Source organism: Artemia sp. Qi Xiang Cuo, chromosome 20, assembly GCF_049724085.1.
Source record: "Artemia sp. Qi Xiang Cuo chromosome 20, ASM4972408v1, whole genome shotgun sequence".
Classification (NCBI taxonomy): Eukaryota; Metazoa; Arthropoda; class Branchiopoda; order Anostraca; family Artemiidae; genus Artemia; species Artemia sp. Qi Xiang Cuo.
The window spans coordinates 55,606,634-55,627,617 of NC_142813.1; the positions used below are offsets into that span (position 1 = coordinate 55,606,634).

General features: G+C 34.1%; 1 protein-coding gene across 7 annotated transcripts in view; it reads left to right on the forward strand.

Annotated features, from left to right (window-relative positions):
* The first annotated feature begins 3,774 nt into the window (after positions 1–3,774).
* The window catches only part of LOC148940384 (uncharacterized), a 34,487-nt gene continuing 17,277 nt past the window's right edge, over positions 3,775–20,984 (forward strand). For 3 of the 7 annotated variants that reach the window (XR_016143458.1, XR_016143457.1, XR_016143456.1), the window contains exons 1-3: positions 3,775–5,388; positions 8,691–8,854; positions 18,260–18,326. Coding sequence is in view for 3 of the 7 variants with exons in the window: in XM_089105981.1 (XP_088962107.1) it covers positions 5,215–5,388; positions 8,691–8,819 (303 nt within the window). In the remaining 4 variants the exon portion in view is untranslated. Of the gene's footprint in view, positions 5,389–8,690; positions 8,855–12,851; positions 13,052–13,089; positions 13,253–18,259; positions 18,327–20,984 lie in introns of those variants that run through there. The other 4 variants (XM_089105981.1, XM_089105980.1, XM_089105979.1 and 1 more) reach the window with 4 other exon arrangements.

Here is a 20,984-nt window from a genome sequence, read left to right on the forward strand (position 1 = left end):
CCACGCAAATTTTTTGTATTACTGTTTTTCAATACTTTCATATATTGTCTCTTTAATTCCACTCTCTTAGTGCATATTTAGTCTTTAATGCCCCCTCCCCACCCTCCTGCCAACACAAACTCCCGCGCACATGACTGCTTGCTTTATAATCATTGCACAAAAAAGTGCAACAACATAATCGACGAAGGGTTTGTACTAATAAAGGTAAAGGTATGAGTAAGTGTTGGCTTGCAACGATAGCGTCTTCTATCTTCTTCTCCTTCGTCAAAATCTTTCCGTTGTATAATATTCTCTTTGGGTACTTACAATCTGAGGTGTAACGATACTAGTTATGTTCAAAACGTTTTAGCGTTAAAACATGCTCCTTGTGTTTTGAACCTAGGATGACGTTTTTTCCTTACAGGTGTTTGAATATAACCTTGTGTTATACTGGGGACTACTGTTTTTAGATTCTTTCCACAAAATAACTGATCCATCAATGATTAACGAAAGAACGATTTTTGAAGCAGAGGCAACGGCATGGACCATAGAACTGGCAACTCATTCTTTACGAATCACTTAACACCCATTTTCGTTTGGTGGTTTACAGAGAAAAACCAAACGAATTAGCAAAATGGAAAACCCCGTTTTCCTTCGCTGTAAAACCAAACGAATTAGCCAAATGAAAACCCAGTTTACTTTCGCTGTAAAACCAAACGAATTAGCCAAATGAAAACCCCGTTTTCCTTCGCTGTAAAACCAAACGAATTAGCCAAATGGAAAACCCGTTTACCTTCGCTGTAAAACCAAACCAATTAGCCAAATGAAAACCCCGTTTTTCTTCGCTGTAAAACCAAACGAATTAGCCAAATGAAAACCCCGTTTTCCTTCGCTGTAAAACCAAACGAATTAGCCAAATGAAAACCCAGTTTTCCTTCGCTGGAAAACCAAACGAATTAGCCAAATGTAAAACCTGTTTTCCTTCGCTGTAAAACCAAACGAATTAGCCAAATGAAAACCCCGTTTTCCTTCGCTGTAAAATCAAACGAATTAGCCAAATGGAAAACCTGTTTTCCTTTGCTGTAAAACAAACGAATTAGCCAAATGAAAATCCCGTTTTCCTTCGCTGTAAAACCAAACGAATTAGCCAAATGGAAAACTTGTTTTCCTTCGCTGTAAAACCAAACAAATTAGCCAAATGAAAACCCCGTTTTCCTTCGCTGTAAAACCAAACGAATTAGCCAAATGGAAAGCCTGTTTTCCTTTGGTGTAAACCAAACGAATTAGCCAAGTGGAAAACCCGTTTTCCTTCTCTGCATTGACCATAGACGTATCAGGTTCAGGTTAATTTATTTTCCAATCATATATACATAGCATGCTAAGTAAACTAATATCTGGCAGAGAGACAAGCTCGTTCTGCACAGATAAAACAACTAAAGTAATAAGTAACAAAGTTTATGGATGATTAGTCAAAATGAGAAGAAAAGAAAGAAAAAATAAAAAAAAAAAAAAAAAAATTATTAATTACTCACCACACCGCAGTAGACATCTCACCCGACGATAAACAAACAAATAAAAAATTCAATTTTTTCAACCAGCAATGGGACAACAAAAGCAAAATAAAAACCGGAAAAAAAGACCCAAAAACAAACCAAACATCAAATTAATAATAGCAATAAATATAAAAATAGAATGACTAATAAATATCCAAAAGAAAGGACTTTAACTTATTTCTTGAAATTCCTAACGACAAATCAAAATGAAAAGAAGACTCGTATTTGTTCCACGAAGCAGCCCAACTATTTTTTAAAAAAAAATGGAACCTCTCTGAAATTATCAGTGGCTGGCGTGGTTTGCGTGTAAAAAGATGGCACAGCTATTGGGAACAGATCAAAAGAAAAGAAATAGCTAGGCAGTGTTAGCAGATTGTGCGCAACTTTTAATAATAACGAATGACAAGTAACTGCCAGTTCAACAGGAAGAACTTTCAATAAAGAATATAAACTCTTTGTAGAGGAGTTGCAAGGAAGAGACGCTGGGGAAGGAAGAAAGCCTTCTAAAATACGAAGCGCCTTATTTTGTTGTCTTTGGAGTGGAATAAAATGGGATCTGAAAGTATTCAAGTAAATAAGTGGACCTTAATTTAGGTAAGAATGAACAAAAGCGAAAGAAATAGAACGCATAGCTCCCAGGGGCAAAAACATATTTCACACGGTGCATAATGCCTATATTCCTTCTGAGTTCCAATCTTAGACTATTAATATTTGGTTTTCAACTTAAATTCGAACCAACCAGTATACCTAGGTAACGAAAAATATCAACACTTGATATCTTTGTGCTTGATAGAGAAGACTTAATCAGCTTAAGACCTGGAAGGGCTCGTGATGTACGTGAACATACTATAAATTTAGTTTTTAAAGTATTCAAAGCTAGCCTATTTGCCGTTACCCATGCTACTAGTCTATCAAATGCAAGAGTTAAATTATGTTTTACACTATCCTCATCAACCCCAGAAACAATACAGACCGTGTCATCAGCGAAAAGTGCGGTCAGCCCCAGGTCTGCAATTGGATTACTAATATCATTGACATAAATTAAAACAATCGAGGGCCTAGAATTGAACCTTGAGGTACCCCAAAATTATTTGACTGATTTGAAGACAATGATTTAACATCATTCCCGTCAATACACTGAACTCTATCTTTCAAATATGACGTTATTAACGAACTAGCCTGACCTCGTAATCCACAATTTGACAATTTTTCATTTAAAATTATGTGGCTAATATTATCAAACACTTTCCGTATATCCACAAATATAGTAGCTAGAATTATTTCATTCTTATCCAAGTCATCATGTATAAACTGGGTTACTGGCAATATAGCATGTTCTGTGGAATGGCCTTTGCTAAAACCGAATTAGCACTTAATAGGCCTATAGTTAGACGGGTCACCCACATCTCCCCCTGTATGAAGTACAATGACACGGGTGGACTTCAGGGTAGAAGGAAAGACACCGTTCTTGAAACAAAGATTAATTGTATGCACAAGAAAATTAACTATACTAGACATAATTGATTTAAGTAAATTCGTAGAAGATCCGTCATCAGTTCCTTCTGATTGTCCATTTTTGAGTTGACGAGGTACCATCATCAATTCAACAGATGACACTAGGGGGAAGAATATGGATCTGTAAGTAGAGAGTTTAAAAAAACTTTTAAATTCAGCAGAATTTGGTGCTAAATTTCAGGATGCCTCTTCCAACGTCTTTTCACCTATTTTGGCGAAGTGAGTTTTGAGCATAATAGCAACGTTAATTTTTCCTTTAACAGCTCTATTACCATGCGGGGTCGTCATCTCATCCAGAAGAGAATTCATCGTTTTTTGCCAGATACACCCATTTATTAATGACCACCCCTTCTTAGGAGATACATGTGCATTATTGAATGCCTTCAAATAGTACTGCTATCTAGCAGACCTTAGAGCTTTGGTTAAGCAATTCCTGTATGCTTTAAAAGAAGTTTAATTTATCTCATTTGGATGAGATAAATACTTTTTATACAGCCTTTTCTTTAATTGGATTGATCTTAGTAGTTCTTTTGTATTCCAAGGCATTTGGGTCTACTGTAACGTCAATCTGGACAAGCTAGACTGAGTACTTTGACGAATTCTTGAACAAAGTAATGTGAAGCTGGATTTTTATCCTCACAGTCTAAGCATGGTCAGGGGTAGATTTTAAGCAGTAGTTCACTCAATAGCTGAACAGATGCAGTTTCTAGTCTTCTATATGTCTTGATCGGACTTGCCGCTTGCCGACACGTATGAATCTTCATCAAAAGCATTAAGTGGTCTGACGTTTCATCGACAATACTATTACATGAGGCAAATTCAATCATTATTATTTAAAATTATAAATCTATGATATCGACAGAAGAAATATCTTAGAGTCTTATTACTTGACTTACTCTCCGCTTTGTCGATGAAACGTCAAGTGAAAACGGAGCTTTAGATACTTGTGCTTAAACAGTGGATAGTTGCAGGTTTGCAGTACCCGTCATTATGCATTAGAAAACATTAATAAATACATAATTTATTTATTATTAAATTTATTATTAAACATTTTAAATGTTAAAAACATTTGGTATTAATAAATTAAAAAATATGTGAATTTCCTTATCCTGTGTTTAATCCGAAAAATGCAAAATTTTGATTTCTAATATCAGTGCCAGTCTCTTTTGTCTGCAAATGTTTGGTAAGGCCACATTTTGTTGTTATTAATTGGTTTTGCCCTTACTTTTGAGGAAGTTTAATTTTAAACTTTAAGAAGGAATCCTGCTTACTAGAAGAACTCTTAGAAAAAATATACTTAATCCAAAAAAGTAAGCATGTCACGTTTTCATCATGACTTGAGAATACCTTTCTTTTTACTTGGTTATATATTTTTCACGGTCGATTTTTAGCAAAAAATTAACTTTGCCAAAATTGTAATTTTCTATATTTCTCTTTTTAATTTTCTAAATCTATGAGGGCACAAAATCTTGTGGGAAAATGCTCCCCTCCCACGGCAAATGCCCCCCTGACGCTTCTGAGATCATAATATGGAAATATTGCCTCTGTTCTGGTTCAAAGTTGGAAATCATGATTTTTTTAAGCACAACTTTACTACTGGTAAAGTTGTGCTTAAAATGAACGGAAGCCTTCTGTTAATTCGTTGGTAAAAAAAGTGTCATAGATTTTTTTTTATTTTTTTTTCATAAAAATTACCGCTCAGAATTTTCATAGTGCTATCGGTTAGCCATTTGCAATCAAAATCTTTTGCCATCATCTGTTGTTGTTTGAACAAAATATCAAATAGCCTAGGAGAGGAGGATCTAAGTTGAGTCATTCCTACGGTACTGAAATACTAGCCTTTTTGATTTTTACTTCTTTGTCAGAATAGCATATTATCCCATTGTTAGCTTTTCGGTTCTATATCAAAATTGTGTTTGAATATTTGTTTTCTACATTATGTCTACATTAAATTTTGAATTTAGACCAGAATACCGAATAAAACTTGCTGTTTCTTACGAATTTGACTCCTTTCGTTTTTAAAAAATAACTCGTATGTCTATGAGTGCTACTGGAATTCTGCCAAAAATTCAATTTTTTGTGGGGGGAGGGAAGTAAATATGTATTATCTTATTTAGACACATTCTTTTCTTTATACCATTTGTCTGCAATCCTATTGGTTGATGATATGATGGATGAAGCTTATACGCGAAGAGGACGTGACTGCTGGTATCGAATGAATAACCTAGGACCAAAAGCTACCAACGACGGGCTATTCATGGAAGCAGCCGTATTTGAATTTTTGAAGAAGTATTTTTGTGACAAAGCATACTGCATGAACGTTGTTAGAGTATTTGAAGAGGTGAGTCAGGTTACGGCAATTCAAAAGGTATTGGCTGAAATTTTTATCAATTGAAGCTAATAAAACGCTCAATCAAAGAGTATGCGAACCTACAAGAGTGGAAACTGGTGATAGTGTAAACAAAAAAAAGCCAACACCATCTTGTGTGTGGCAACACTTGGCGTTTTTTAGAGCTCTGCAATAATTTATCTCTCAGGAACAAAGATCAGATACTTATTATTATCATAAATTTACCAATCACACTAATTAAATTGATTATTCTTATTATTATACTGATAAAAATGTCAAACGTCACTAAATGCTAGATGGTGCTGATAGTTTATTGTCAACACTAGCGCTAGTTTCCACTCTTATAAGTAATCCAAACTCTTTGAGCTCGATTAAGGCCTTTTTGGATCTTAAATGGTGGGAACCAAAGAGTGGGGTGACTTATATGGTGGGTTAACTTATAAGAGGGAAACTGGCGCTAGTGTTGACAAAAAACTTTCAACGAAATCTAGAATTTAGTGACACTTGACATTTTTTCAAGCCGCATAATCGTTTTTTAGTCAAGAACTGAGATCAGGCATTTATTACTAACCTGATTTTACCAATTACAGTAATTACATCAATTATTCTTATTGTTACAGTCGAAAAAATGTCAAGTCGTGCCAGACGCTAGATGGCGTTGATACTTTGTTTGTAGACACTAGTGCCAGTTTCTACTCTCATAAGTTACCCATACTCTTTGGTGGGAACCACAGACATGTTAACGTCAAGGTACATAAAACAGATGGCCAACTGGTCTATGCTGTAATATTGAACAAAACGGTCGGTTCGTAAATGTGCCTTAAATCTATTTGTGATGATAGCACTGCGTGTTGTCATGTGTGACAGTGTTAACAATTGATTTTAAACGGTAACTTCATTGAAATAATCAGTTCATATTTATTAATTGATATTTATCACATATTGTTACAAATAATCGCAAAAAAAGTTTTGATTATTTTGCAATTTATTTAAGTCAGCTTAAATTTCTATTTTAAAGATATAACGCTGTTTTTAAAAGGCAATGCTCATGAAAAAAATTTGGAAGAAAATGAAGATAGACGATTATAAGCACCAAATTTATGAGTTATCAATAGATTACTCAAAAGGAAATCTGTATCATATTGTTTTTGGTTGTAGTGGGAATTAAGTAATCAAAATTGTTTTCTGTCACTCAGTCGAAGTTTATGCTCTAGAATTTCTTTAAAATTCCCGCTAGAGCATTTTTATGAGATCACTAGAAGCTAATTAATGTGTACTATGGTAGTGTACATTATGTTCGATAATGTTTGTTTACACACACTGAAGCTATCGCTGTGAATTGCTACTACTACTACTAACAACTCACCGCAGCACCAAGCCGCCTGAGGCCAACACAGCTAAGCACGCTTTTCCTTCATCCCAAATTTTTCAAAGCCTCCCTTTTTAGTCCCTCGCAGAAACTTCCTATTTCCTTTAAATCTTTCTTTATGACATCCTCCTGTGAATCCTGTCAATTATAGGGGTGCAAAAGCATGCTCAGAACCTGGAATCATAATATTACTTTTTTTTATCAAAGTTTTAGTATTAGATTTTATCACCTGCATCTGTGTAAATTTGGAAATCATATACGTTTTTAGTGCTTTGACATTATTGTATTATATCGTTGAATATGATCGGCTTTAAAATGTTACTCCTTAAGGGGATACAACTTTCGTCATAAAACTGACTAACTTTACTAAATTTTACGAGCCGAAAATTTATGAGATAGAAAAACAAAGTATGACTTCATGTAACTGCATCTTACTGAATATAAGGGCCAAATCTCTTCAATGGGCCTGTAAGCTCTCTACCTCGTAAACCGAGTTTATGGATTGAATGGTTCAATCTACTCCTAGAGAACTTATTTGCTTCGAAGTTTGAAGCTAATTCAGAAGTTCACAGGTTTGCAGCTTAGTTCACAGCGTAGCATAATTAAGTCCAAAAAAGCACAATTTTCGGCTCAAGAAAGCATAATCTTCTCTTTCTGATCCGGCAACACTGTCGAAAAAGCAAAAAGCTTTAGCCTCTGTAATATATGTATCAAAATGGGTAAATATAAACAAGATTCTGCAACTGGTGTAGGGACAAGATGAGCACACTACTGATAGCCTTTTTTAAGTTCTTTCCAAATATATAAGAATTGTATGATGCGTATTTATTTTTTATGTTTTTTCGTGTTTCTTCATTTTTTTGGCGAGGAAGAGGGGAGGGGATAATCATGTCATGCTATTGGTTTGGTGGGAGAGGAATTATTTGACGAAAAATTTTGAATTGTGCCCTTTTTAGGTAACAAAGGAGATCCCCCTCATAGCTATCTACCATCGTCGGTGATTTTATGCCCCAAGCTTTTAGATGCAAAACAAGCTCTTAGACATCCAGTCAGTTTAAGAAAATCAAAACCATTCCGAAAAAAATCTGTCAGTTTCCTAGGACTAACTACCGCAAGATGGGTATTCTATCCCTGAGCTTGTATTTTTTCTATCTAAAATTACGGATTATTACAGACAATACTTCAAATACTACATATATGTGTCGATGATTATAAACTTCATTTATACACTAAGTTGCGTATTATACCCATCTACCTTTAAATTACACGAGGCTGTCAGATGTTTTTGTGAAATGGCTTTTAGATCAAGGCTAATAGGGGGGGGGGGTAACTACACCCATGCATGTAATATAAACGAGTATTAATTAAATGAAAACTGTGTTTGTTGATTGAAAGTCAATAATTTCGTTAAAAATTCAAATGGAAAAAAATTATCCTACGAATGAGGGGGATAATACCCGACTCTTAATATTTTGCCTGACCAATGCTTTGCTGGAAGTCAAAGCTGTATCCAGGGGGGAGGGGGCTCCCCAGAAATTTTTTTCCGGCTCGTAAGAAAGTAGCAAAAAGCTTTTTTCCTACCCCTGTGAAAAAATCTCCCCCTCCTGTACAAAATTCCTAAATACACCCTTGCTGGAAGTATTTTAAAAAGGGATCTTTTCCGTTATGCCTATGCCACTATTTACGGTTCAGTATTAAAATACATTTTAAAGAGTGAGATACGTATAAAGGAAGACGTATCCAATGTCTCATTACCATACATAAAGCTTCTTTCCTGACAGCATAATCTGGATATATACAATATATCCAACATATTCTTACCTGACAACACATTCTGTTATTCGGGCTATGAATTTAGAATGTCAATATTAGAACCGTTCTAGTTTACAATGAATAATTTTTAAAAATATGCTATTAATTTTAGGTTTTGCACAAAAACAACCTTGGTCAAGTAATTGATATGCACCCCTACAGGACAGATGGCAAACAGATTTATCGAAAGTTACAAAAGAGCAAGTGTCTCTCATTGCCATATATAAAACATCTTACCTGACAACTTACATTCCAGTTATTCTGGCTATGCACATGGTAAGTTTTATACAAGAAAGTGCGTCTGATGTTCCAAAATTTTATTACCCTATTTTATCGAAATACTGCTACAACTAATAATAATAATAAGGATAACTACTACTACTTCTGCTAATGATAACACACAGCAGCCCCAATCCAGCAGAGGCCAACACAGCAACGTATTCTTTTCCTCCATTCCAATCTATTCAAGGCCTCCCTATAGCAAAAACCGAAAGCTCTGAGACTGAAAACTTGGGGAGGTTGTTAATTTTTCCCCTAAATTCTTTCACACCTCCCTCTCCTAGAGTTTAAAAGCACTTAGGTTACTGCAACAAATTAGGTGGCTAGGTCACATCCAGCGTTTGGAAAATTCTCGTCCTCCGAAAATTGTCTTCCATTGTCACGTGCATGGGTCTCGCCCCAGAGATTGACCCCCGAAGAGATGGAAAGCCAACTTCTCTACACTCAACCTACCGCAACTTCTGCGCTTGACTGAAGATACATGCTCATACTTGCGACTGGGTGGGCACGTACAACTAACTTTCTAACTATTAACCAACTAGACACAAAAAAAAAGAAACACGAAGAAAAAGATGACCAATCCCTCATCAGCTCATTATAATAATAATGAGAATAAAGAATAATTAAAAAACTACGAATCTCGACCTAACACATACTTTTTCAACTTTTCAGTGACGGAGGTTATGAATTGACCATGTAATGGCAATGCTTAACCACTGAAAAGAGGTAATAGAAGGTATAGATAAACCACTAAATACCAGGGAAACCTCAGAAAAAGTCATGTTATTGAAAGCCAGAGCCTCATCAATATTAAACGAAAGACTAATATTAAGGAAAAAGCGGGAATGTTCGGAAAGCAAAGATGAAAGACCTAAAAATCTAAAGTTGTTTCAGAAAAGAATGATCAGTATCTGCCATTTTAATATTCGTCTGGAGTCCCATTTAATATTCGTCCGAAGACCCCCATCCGTTTCAAAGTTTCAAAAAAAGGTTGAATAAGAGAAAATCTAATGTTGTTTGAGAAAAGAATGTTACCTAACAGCTGGTTAGGTTAGGTGACCTAACCTAACCAGCTGAAAGACTGGTTAGGTTAGGTCACTGCTCCCACCATCTTTATTAATAATACTATTAAGATAAGTGAAGCTGCCCACCTGATCAATCTTTTCATTACCCAACGTCACCTTTTCATCTTCACTTATTCCTAGCCTTACTGACTTGTCCAGGAGACTTTTTCCTCCCCATTTGATTCCGTGGTCTCCCATTGCCTTTCCTGTGCTCCTTAAAACAAAGTCATCAATATAATGTATATAATTATTACGTGGTCTTTACGAATCAAGCTGAAAGACCTGATGTTTAAACTTTACTGAGGCTTAAAATAACTTTTTTTACTGAGGCTTATGAACATCCATGAAAAGGTTCATTAATTGAACATTAACTTTATACTCTACGGTTCAATTTCAGATAAAGAGGAGTGCAGGACTTGATTCTTACTTATAATTAAAAGTTTAAAATATAATAAACGTCAAAATTGAATGTCCATTAAATTTTGGAAATAAATTCCATCCATTGTCTAAGAAATGAAAGCTAAAATGATTCGTTTGTTTGGCTTCTTTGCAAAAAAAGAGGACAAGAGTCTCATTTAATATTCGTCCGAAGACCCCCATCCGTTTGAAAGTTTCAAAAAAATCTAAAGTTGTTGGAGAAAAGAATGATAAGTATATATATATGTATATATATATATATATATATATATATATATATATATATATATATATATATATATATATATATATATATATATATATATATATATATATATATATATATATATATATATATATATATATATATATATATATATATATATATATATATATATATATATTATATATATTATCATACGCTATTGTGTATTATTATTGTCACTGTTTATTTTAGCCATTTAATGAATAGTATATACATTTTATATTTTTAATATTAACACATATTACAATAGAATGTCCCCTAATTTTCAACACAGCATTGAAAGATTATTGTCAGATCCCACTCAGTAAAAAAAAAAAAAAAAAAAAAAAAAAAAAAAAAAAAAAATCCCACCGTGTCTTGCCGAAAACCAGAAATAATATCTTGCATAGTGCATTGTTTTTCGTGGTTTTACGTAACCTATATACGAAGTCACAACTTAGAAATAAAGTACTCTTTTGCCCTTTCACGAAAGTGTAGGGGAAAGGATTGGATTTTCTTCCATTATATTTTTTAATTCTCATCATATAATATGAGAGCACAAATAGTATAATGTAAAACGCACACAAATAAACATACATCAGCGATCTCTTCTCTTCTAAATTCTTATCACAATGAAAACACTTGTATATAGAGCCGTTCCAAACCAAATAACCGGCGACACCCGAAAAAGAACCCCTTTCCTCACGAACAAAGGATTTCAAGTCTAGCATGTTCATGCATCCATCCAATGTTCTTGGCATAAAATTCAATGTTTCATAGCAAGAAGGTTATTTTTAGTATTTTTTTCTTTTTTTTAATTAGCTAATCTACTTAACTAATGAATGTTATTACAAATTTAATCACACGTTTCGAGGATATACACTTTATATGACAAGAATGAACTGACAAACCGTTAGCAGCTAAAATACTATTTAAGTTATCCAAATAAAATACCTGGTTCTATTTATTTGGCCAAAAAGGGAAGAAAAAGAAGAAATATATTTCACAACTTTAGTTTAAGAAGTCATAAGTGATGCATAGTTACATCTGACAAATACTACGTACCAGTTTAAAGACCATTAATCGGTAATATTATGCATTAGAAGGCGAAAAACGGCGTACATAATAGAAAATAAAAAATAATAACATCAATATTTGGGTCACTTTAAAGTTCTTAAAGTGACTCTGTGTCAGTTTTTTGTGGAATTCCACAAGGAACTGTGATCGGGCCGCTGGGCTTCCTCCTCATGATGAATGAAATTGCTGCTGAGCTGGGGGACAGATAGGAATACGTTGACGACTTGTCCTTAACGGAAATCGTATCTAAGGATTCGGAGAGTAATGCTGCTGGTTTCATCGACCAAGTTACCTCAGAGGCGTCTGAACTAAGCATGGTCGTAAATAAAGACAAATGTTAACTTTTGCTCGTAAATGTAACTTTTACCCTTAAATGTATCAGAAACACATCAGAGATTGAGCAGCTTCCCTATATTATTTACTTAGCATTTTAGGAGCCTCACTGGTTAGGTTAGGTAACCTAACCTAGCCTTTGCTTCAGGGGTGCCAACTCACGGACATGTAGGAGGACAAGGATTTAAAAACAAGTGAAGTTAGAAGACAAGTGTTTTTCAGAGTGTAAGGGATATTTTATTATCATTATTTTTTTTGCAAAGAAAATACCAAAAGAGGTATTTTCCGAAATTCTCGGGGGCAATTGCTTCTGCCCTTTAATTCGTATTCATGGGATTCTCAGAACAGTTTTATGTGTCAACGATTACAAAGGCCTGGATAGCCAAATAATTCTCTAAAAAAAACTACTCTTTATTCTTTAAAAAAACTCTTTAAAGTATTAATTTCTTTAGTATTAACAAGAAAAATAATGTATGTTTTCCCCATCTACTAATCATTTTTAGAAAAAGATTCTTCCATTTCCTTCGAGGTATAGTTTCAAACTCATTGCCGATTATAGCCTATGTTAGTGCAAACTTTCAAGTGTGCCTATTGGTAGGGGGGGGGATTCTCCTCTAGATTTTGAAAAATGCTTCGGTTTTCCATTCTATGTTTTTCAGATTTTACCCAATGAAACATTGAAACCCAGGTGTTTCATTTCTGCACTTAAAATTTTACTAAATCGACACATTGTAAATGTATCCAGGCTCTGAAAGAGCATAAATATTTTTTCGGGAAAGGTGTTAACTTTTATTTTTCAGGTCAACTAGAGTATGTGTATGACTAAATTAAACTTTACTATTCGTGTTATGATTTTCAGGAGAGTTTATGTTGTTGAAAATTGCTGAAAAAGTTTCTTCAGCATGTAAAAGTTTCTCCAGCCCTGGGTAAAACAGAAGAAATGCGTCGTGGTCTTGAGAAGACATGGGGGTTGTCAGCCCTACTAATGTTAATTTTTGCTCGTTCTGAGTTTGACTCGGCTATTTATTATAATTTCTGTTCCTTTTGAGTTTATAGGTATATTAAACTGACAATCCACGGTTGTTTTTCTTTTTTAGTTTTCATTATGATACGATATTAGAAGAGAAGAGATCGCTGATGTATGTTTGTGTGCGTTTTACTTTATATTATTTGTGCTTCATTTAAGTGTTTTCGTTGTGATAGGAAGTCTAGCATGTTAGAAGAGAAGTACCTCAATTTAAAAGATTATTTTTTGGGGGGAATTTGTTAAATATTATTATGTCTTGTAGGTTGGCTAGGGGAGGAAGAGGAGCTCGAGAGGTAAGGGTGGGCTGGGAAGGTAAGGGTGGGTAGGGGCTAAGGTAAGGTTCCATAAGGAAATAAATATACTTGATCATGGTCCCAGGAGTAGCTGCAACCTACTAAGGAATTTACAAAAAAAAAAAAATTCACGGGGGGCTATTTTGATGTCGGAAAACTTTCTATTGACATTTAAATTTCCGTACCTGTTTTTAATTATATGTTGTTTAATAAAGTTAATATATATTAAAGAAAATACAAGAAGTTGTTATTATGCTTAAGGCAAATACAGTACTCATTAGATCATGCTTCACAGCTCTTGACATTGAGTTTCGTTATTAATTAATTATATTTCAAGAGTAAATTAGCTGAGATTAACTAATAGAAGATCTGTAAATTTGATGGTTGACAACATCTAGTGGAAACGTAGTGATAAAATATAAATTGTACCATGTACAAAGTTTCTCCAGCCCTGGGTAAAAAATCTGGTGAAATGAATAACTTCGTGAGGCTTGCCAAATTGATTTGACGACACTATCCACCTTTCTAGCAGCTTCTTTGAGAAGAGTCAGAAATTTGTTAATGAACGGAAAGCTCTGCTTTCTTTTCCTTCATTTTTTATTGTATAGCTTGTTGATTTCAAAGCCTTTATTACATTTTCATTCCTCCTGTACACTGCCAACGTGTTTGCCCCTTTTGTCAAAATGTCATAAAACGAAATAGTACAATCAAAAATCTTTTAATTGTTCATTTTCAAAATTCCAGTTTCATTGTTCAAGGATTTTCGCTCAATTATTATCTTGTAATAAAAAATCTGACCTTATTCAACTCCAAGGGTAAGAGGTTAACTACTTCGGCTAGCTGCTCAATCTCTGATGTGTTTCTGTTACATTTAAGGGTAAATTTGTCTTAATACAAGTGGTTACGCAATGATTAAGAATAATAATTCAACGACATGACATGGTTTTGCGTGGATTATGAAGTATTACTCCAGAAATCTGAAAGGTAATTAGAAAACATAAAAAAAGTGATCTTACTATCTAATTAACAGAAACAAATAGCAGAAACATCATATAATATTGTAATGTTAACTTTTGTGTAGGATAAAAATAAAAAAGCTGAAAGACCTTGCATGTTTTTTTACAAAGAATTGGAAGATCATCAGTATAAGCCAAATAAGAAACTCCCATAAGCCCAATTAAATAACTTGATATAAAATACTGGAAATGCACAATTGAAATATTTTGTGGTAAAATCTCATGTTGCCTCACTCCATGATGGCAATGAGCAAAAGGCGGAAGATATCAATGTGGAGGAAAGAATTCCCATACCGAATACAAAAAAGGATACTAAAGGAAAGATTTACTCGTAGAAAGGTATATATTGAAAGAAAGGTATTATGAGTCATGATTCATTGCTCAACCGGTTAAGACCGTATTGCTAGCTATCGCCCACTCTATGAATCACGTAATAAAATGAATGACGATGGATTATTGCTAAATTATCTGCATGCTGTGATATAATGAAAACTTTGTACAATCTGAAAATACAAGCCTTTCCCTAAATAAAACTCAACAACAGAAATCATTAGCTATTATTCCTCCAAAGTGATTTAAGGCTCAAAATATTCGTGATATGAGATTAAAGGAATAGTACAGTGGGTAAAAAGGACTGATTTAGGACTGGTGGCTTCTTCTTTTGCCAGTAAGTCAATTTTAGCTATTACTAAGTTAAGATAGGCAAGAAAAAAAAAAATAAAAGGAGTCGTCCAGATATTGATTCCAGCGAGGATATTGCCACAAGTACCCCAAATACGTCAGGAAATCCGAATATTTGGAAGCCAGTGACAACTCACGTTTCGTTAATGACCCTATCAGAGGAATTTGCGAAGATGATGGACATTATGCGTGAAACTCATAGCTCAGTCCAATCAATTGAACAGCGATTCATTGTAGAAGAAAATAGAATAAAAGCAATTGAATCAGAGCAATTAGCCTTAAGGTCTGAATTCTCCTTAAAAATTGAAATCCTTAAAAATGGGAAGAAGCTTAAAGGAAGAAATATAGCAAACCAGGGAAACATTTATGTGAGTGATGATGCCCCATTTTCCGTGAGAGAGGCAAGAAAAAAACTATATGAAATAAAAAATTGTGTCTTAAAACGATGGCTATCATTTCATGGGTATCAAACACAGTTCCACCATATCTTCAGTTGGAACGTCCGGGTGGTACGAAAGTGAAGTTTACGTGTGATGAATGGATTGAGGAACTAGCACATAAGCCTCCTCCCTCTACAGCTTCCAGAGGTGCTAAAAAATAGGTGTTTTATTGAATATGTTTAGTTTACTAACACAGTTTTGTGTTTAGTTTTGGTTAATTATCTTTTCTTTTTCACTTGGTTTAATCAAATAGATATGGAAAAGTTGATAGTGATGAATTTGAAATGTTTGGGTTAATGATAATTTTTATTTTTGAGTAAATAATTTAAAATGTTTGTTAATGTGAAATTATTTTGAGTGGGTGGTAGCGGGCTGATGTATTTTTTTGAATAGTTTTGCTTTGTGCCATGAAGCTTGCAATAATGTGCTTTTTTAAATTGTATGTCCGCTTTGCCGGAATATATTTTGTTATTTTTTTTGTATTTATCTAGGTCTAGATATATGTTTAGTAGATAATGATTTTTTTTGCCACCGCCACCCTCTACCGTCACATACATTAACTTTTATTGATGATGGTTAGAGATATCGTTTTTCCTCCTGGGAACAGCAATGTCCTGCAACTTGAAAGTTGAAGGGTTGATTTTTCCAGCCAGTTTAATGAAAGGATAAATAGAAATTTAGATATTAATGCCACTGAGATTTTCACAAATGAACCATCAAGGTATATTTTTAAAGAAGGGGCACTACCCTTGTATTGTGATAGGGGCCATTTCGGCCTTAACATTTGTCATTTGAATTGTCAGGGATTGAATTCTGCGCATAATTTTTTATCGGAATTAATAAATACTAATGTCTTTCAGGTGATCGCTTTAACTGAAACGTGGTTAAATGATAATAACTCGCAATTACTACATATCCCTGGTTATAATTTATATGTAAAGAATCGCGAGTATTACCAACATGGAGGCCTAGCAGCTTATATTCAGGCTGATTATAAGGTTTCAATAAGAAAAGATCTTACAATATATAGAGAGAAAGTTTGTGAGTGTTTTGTTTTACATATAACTAGAGAGAATTTGAATTTTTGCATTGTTGTAGTATATAGACCTCCACAGAGCCTGCTCCAAGACTTTATGGACCTATTTGAAGAACAGTACTGAATGAGCCTTTGAACTGTGAGGACGCAAATTGGATTTAACTTTGAATTTAATTGGTTTGTAAAAAGTGTATTTGTTAGACAGTGAAGATATTGCGAAACATTGAATTGGCTTGGGATTATACACCTGTGATTACGTCATTTAATTATGACAAAAAAAGAAAATAGGCCAAAGACAATGAATTAAGCTCTGATTGAGTAGTAGCTCAGGTGTCTTTACCGCTTGCCCTGAGGAGTGGAATGAAATGCAAATATTTGATTAGTTGAATTTTGCAAACGCTACAGAGTATTCCTGAAAGTTGGTTGTGATTCCTGAAGTAGCGTCGGTATTCAAACGCTGTTGGAAGTCGTCGGTGCAGGAAATAGGGGTGTTATTCGTGCCCAAATTAACGGTGGCTTAGCGAACTGCATGTCCGCATCGACGTGGATAAATTATAGGTGCCAAAATAGGTAAGAGAGATTACATATTTTATTTTATTTGCACTTGCCATGGGGCGAAAAAGGAAGATTGCTAAAACTGTCCAAGTAGTATCCCAGTCTGTTGAGAACAGTTTGTTGAATTCGACCGTTTCATCTGAAGGGAATAACGATGTCGCTTCACTGAAGACCCTGGCGGATGATTTTGCTAAGATGCTAACAATACTTACTGAAAATGGTAAAAAACTAGACTCTATAAACGATAGTATAAAAATGTTAGAAAATCGCATGGTATCAGTGAAAAATACACAGTCTGAGCTAAAATCAGAAGTTAATACTACGAGTTCGCGTGTCACACAGCTTGAATCTGATGTTCTAAGCTTAAGAAATCAAATGACAATTATCGCTAGTGCAACAAAAAAGTATGAAACTGGGAGTGCAGATCTGTCTCGTCGGCTTATGGCATCTGAGTATCGACATACAGAGACGAATATTATCGTTTGGAATTCTCCCTGCGAAAATACCACCCAAGCCGAAACGTTTTTTGACCAGTTGTGTTTGGAGGGTCTAGGTCTGTCCATGGTCCCGAGGTTTCGAGTTGTTGGTAAGGTCCATAAGGAGCAACCGTATTTTAAAGTTGATGTTAGTTTTCGAGATGCGAAGGTCAGTGTGCTTAAGAACGGAAAGAAATTAAAAGGTAAAGTTATTGGACACCATAGAAATGTATCTGTTAGTGATGATGCACAAATATCAGTTCGTGAAGCTCGAAGGAAGTTGTATGTAAAGAAATCTAGATTAAATGCTATAGGAGTTTCATCATGGGTTTCCAATACAGTTCCACCATATATACAGATCGACCGTGGTGGGGTGGCGGCAAAATTTGGTTACGATGAGCCTATCCCTGAGTTATGCGACCAATAGATGGTTATACCATGAATGGTGAAATAAGATTTTGTTAAGATTTTTTTTTTTTTTTTTTTTGTATTTGTTTTTATGGAAAAAAAAGAAAAGTTGTTCTTTTTTATCATTTATTTTGTTTTTTTTAGAATTTATAATGGGTAAGTGGTAGACAAAGGTAGAGCATTGTGTTTTCTTCAATTATAATTTTCTGGAATTCAGTAATGGAAACAGTAAGCCTGTATTGTGACAGGCTAGTGTTAGTGACAATTTTTTCACTTTTTTTGTATTCGTTTGTTTATTTATATTATTTTGTTAATATGTTTCTTATGCTTTTTAGGTTATTTTGTGTTTTTTCTGGAGCTTCAATTACGTTGGAAACGGAACCACCGACCCTCCGAGTTATAGTAAGTTATTCAGTTGGTTAGGTTTGGTTGCAACTACCCTCCTTTTCTTTTTATATATATATATATATATATATATATATATATATATATATATATATATATATATATATATATATATATATATATATATATATATATATTTATAAAAAATGGTAATTGTTCGTAATGATCGTTTGGAATGGCTTGAGAATAATCCATTGAGAGTTTTGGATTTAGGATTTGGGGTACTTCACAGGGATTTTGATATGGGGGTAGATGATGTTTTTCCAAAGGTTAATTATAAGTGCCCAGTTGATTTACATACTAGACTGGCACCGGATAAACTTGGCATTTTTCATTTGAATTGTCAGGGGTTAAATAGTACATTGGATTATTTGTCGGAGCTGTGTATGCTATCTGATTTTCATATTCTTGCACTTACTGAAACATTGTTAATGAATAATAATTCTGGACTATTGGATATTTTAAATTATAATATGTATGTTAAGAACCGTACTCACCATCAGCATGGAGGACTTGCCCTGTATATTAGAACTGATTTGAATGTGAAGGTTAGGGATGATTTGTCTGTTAATAAAGAGATTATTTTTGAGTGTTTTGTTACGGAGGTGGATAAGAATGGTGACCCATTTTTTATTGCTGTTTGTTACCGCCCCCCTTCAGCTAGTGTAGATTGTTTTTTAGAATTATTAGAGCAACAAATGGACCTTCTAACTCGTAAGAACATGCCGTGTTTTGTGTGTGGAGATTTTAACATTGATTTGAAATTGTTAGCATCTAATTTAAAAGCCCAGAATTTTTCGAATTTAATGTTAGGTTATGGGATGCATCCTGCTGTAAATATTTGTACTAGTGACGGAGTCATCTTCATCTCTAATTGATAATGTATTTTTGAATTTTCCCCATGATTCGTCGAGTGTTGTGTTAAATGATGTTTCGGATCACTTTGGTTTGGCTATATTAGTTCCGGGTATATTTAAGAATATTAATATTAATTGTGATGCTCGCCCTAAGCCTAAGAAATTATTAGTTGATTCAAATACTATTTCAAGATTTAAGCTTAGGATAGAACAGTTAGACTTTAAATTTTTACAAGAATTAGATTTAAATTTGAAGTTTGACCTTTGGTATGGTAAGATTAAGGATACGTTTTTGGAATTTTGTGAAGTGTCAGGAATACAGAAGAGAAGGGTGTCTCCGAATAAACCTTGGATTACAAAGAGTTTGTTACAGTCAATTAATAGAAGACGTTTTTTATATAAGTTGTCAACAAGGAGCAATGATCCTCATGATAAAGTAATATATAGAGTTTATAATAGTAAGTTAAATGCTGCACTCCGAATGGCTAAGGTAGAATATTATAAGGTTAAATTTAAAAAAGTTGAGCGTAACCCGAGTAAGACTTGGACATTGATTAAGTCGGTGACTTGCCCTGGTAGCGTCTTGATCCGTCCAGATAATATGGGAATGAATAATAATGTTGCAGATGAGATGTGTAATCACTTCGCTACTATTGGGCAGCGTGTGTCATCATCGGTGCCAGTATTTGATCAAGATGGAGATTTTCGTCAGTTCCTACCTGAAGATTGTGATGTGTCTGCGTACCTTAAATCTGTAACTTTTGATGAATTATTTGATGTTATAAATAATATGAAAAACTGTGCATCAGGAGGCGATTTTATTTCCTTGAAGGTTTTGAAGTCGATTTTACCTGTTATATCTAGTCATTTTTTAGGACTGATAAATAATTGTTTAAAAGCTGGAATATTTCCCGATTGTCTAAAGTGCGCGAATGTTATCCCGATATTTAAAGGAGGGGATAAGAATTGTTTTAGTGATTATAGACCGATTTCTTTACTGCCATTTATTTCTAGAGTGTTTGAAAAGTTGATTCATAGTAGGATGGTAAGTTTTTTCGAGAAAAGACAATTTTTTAGTTCTAGTCAGTTTAGGTTTAGGAGTCATCATTCTACAGAGCATTGAGTTTTGTTTTTAACAACTTTTATTAGTGATGCTTTAGACAAGGGTATGAAGATAGCTTTGATATTTTTGGATATTACTAAAGCATTTGACTCTGTTGATCATGATATACTAGTTCAAAAGCTATATAGTATACGTGGTAAATGTGATAGTTAGTTTTCTTAGTGGAAGGACTCAGTGTGTCGTGATGGATGGAGTTACATCTAAAATTGAATATATTTCGATTGGAGTACCCCAGGGTTCTGTTTTGGGCCCTTTGTTGTTTTTGGTTTATATTAATGACCTTTGCAGAGCTTCAAGTAATATGTCTTGTTCTTTAGACCTTGATACTTACGGTACTAAAGGAATTCTACCATGTTTTGCTGATGGTGCCCATTTCACTGTAGCTGCTAGAACTGAAAATGAGTTGATGACTATATTGAAACAAGGTATTTCTTCGACTGAAAAGTGGATGCGAGTAAATAAATTGAAACTGAATCACAATCAGTCGAATTTTTTAATTTATGGTAGAATTACTGGACATTATCCATGGATTAATAGTATAGAAGTAGGGCACCATACTATTGTAAGATCTACTAGTACTAGATACCTTGGTGTTATGATTGATGAAAGCCTTAGTTTTAAAGACCATATTGCATCTGTTAACAGCAAATTGTCTCGTAATATTGGTATTATGCG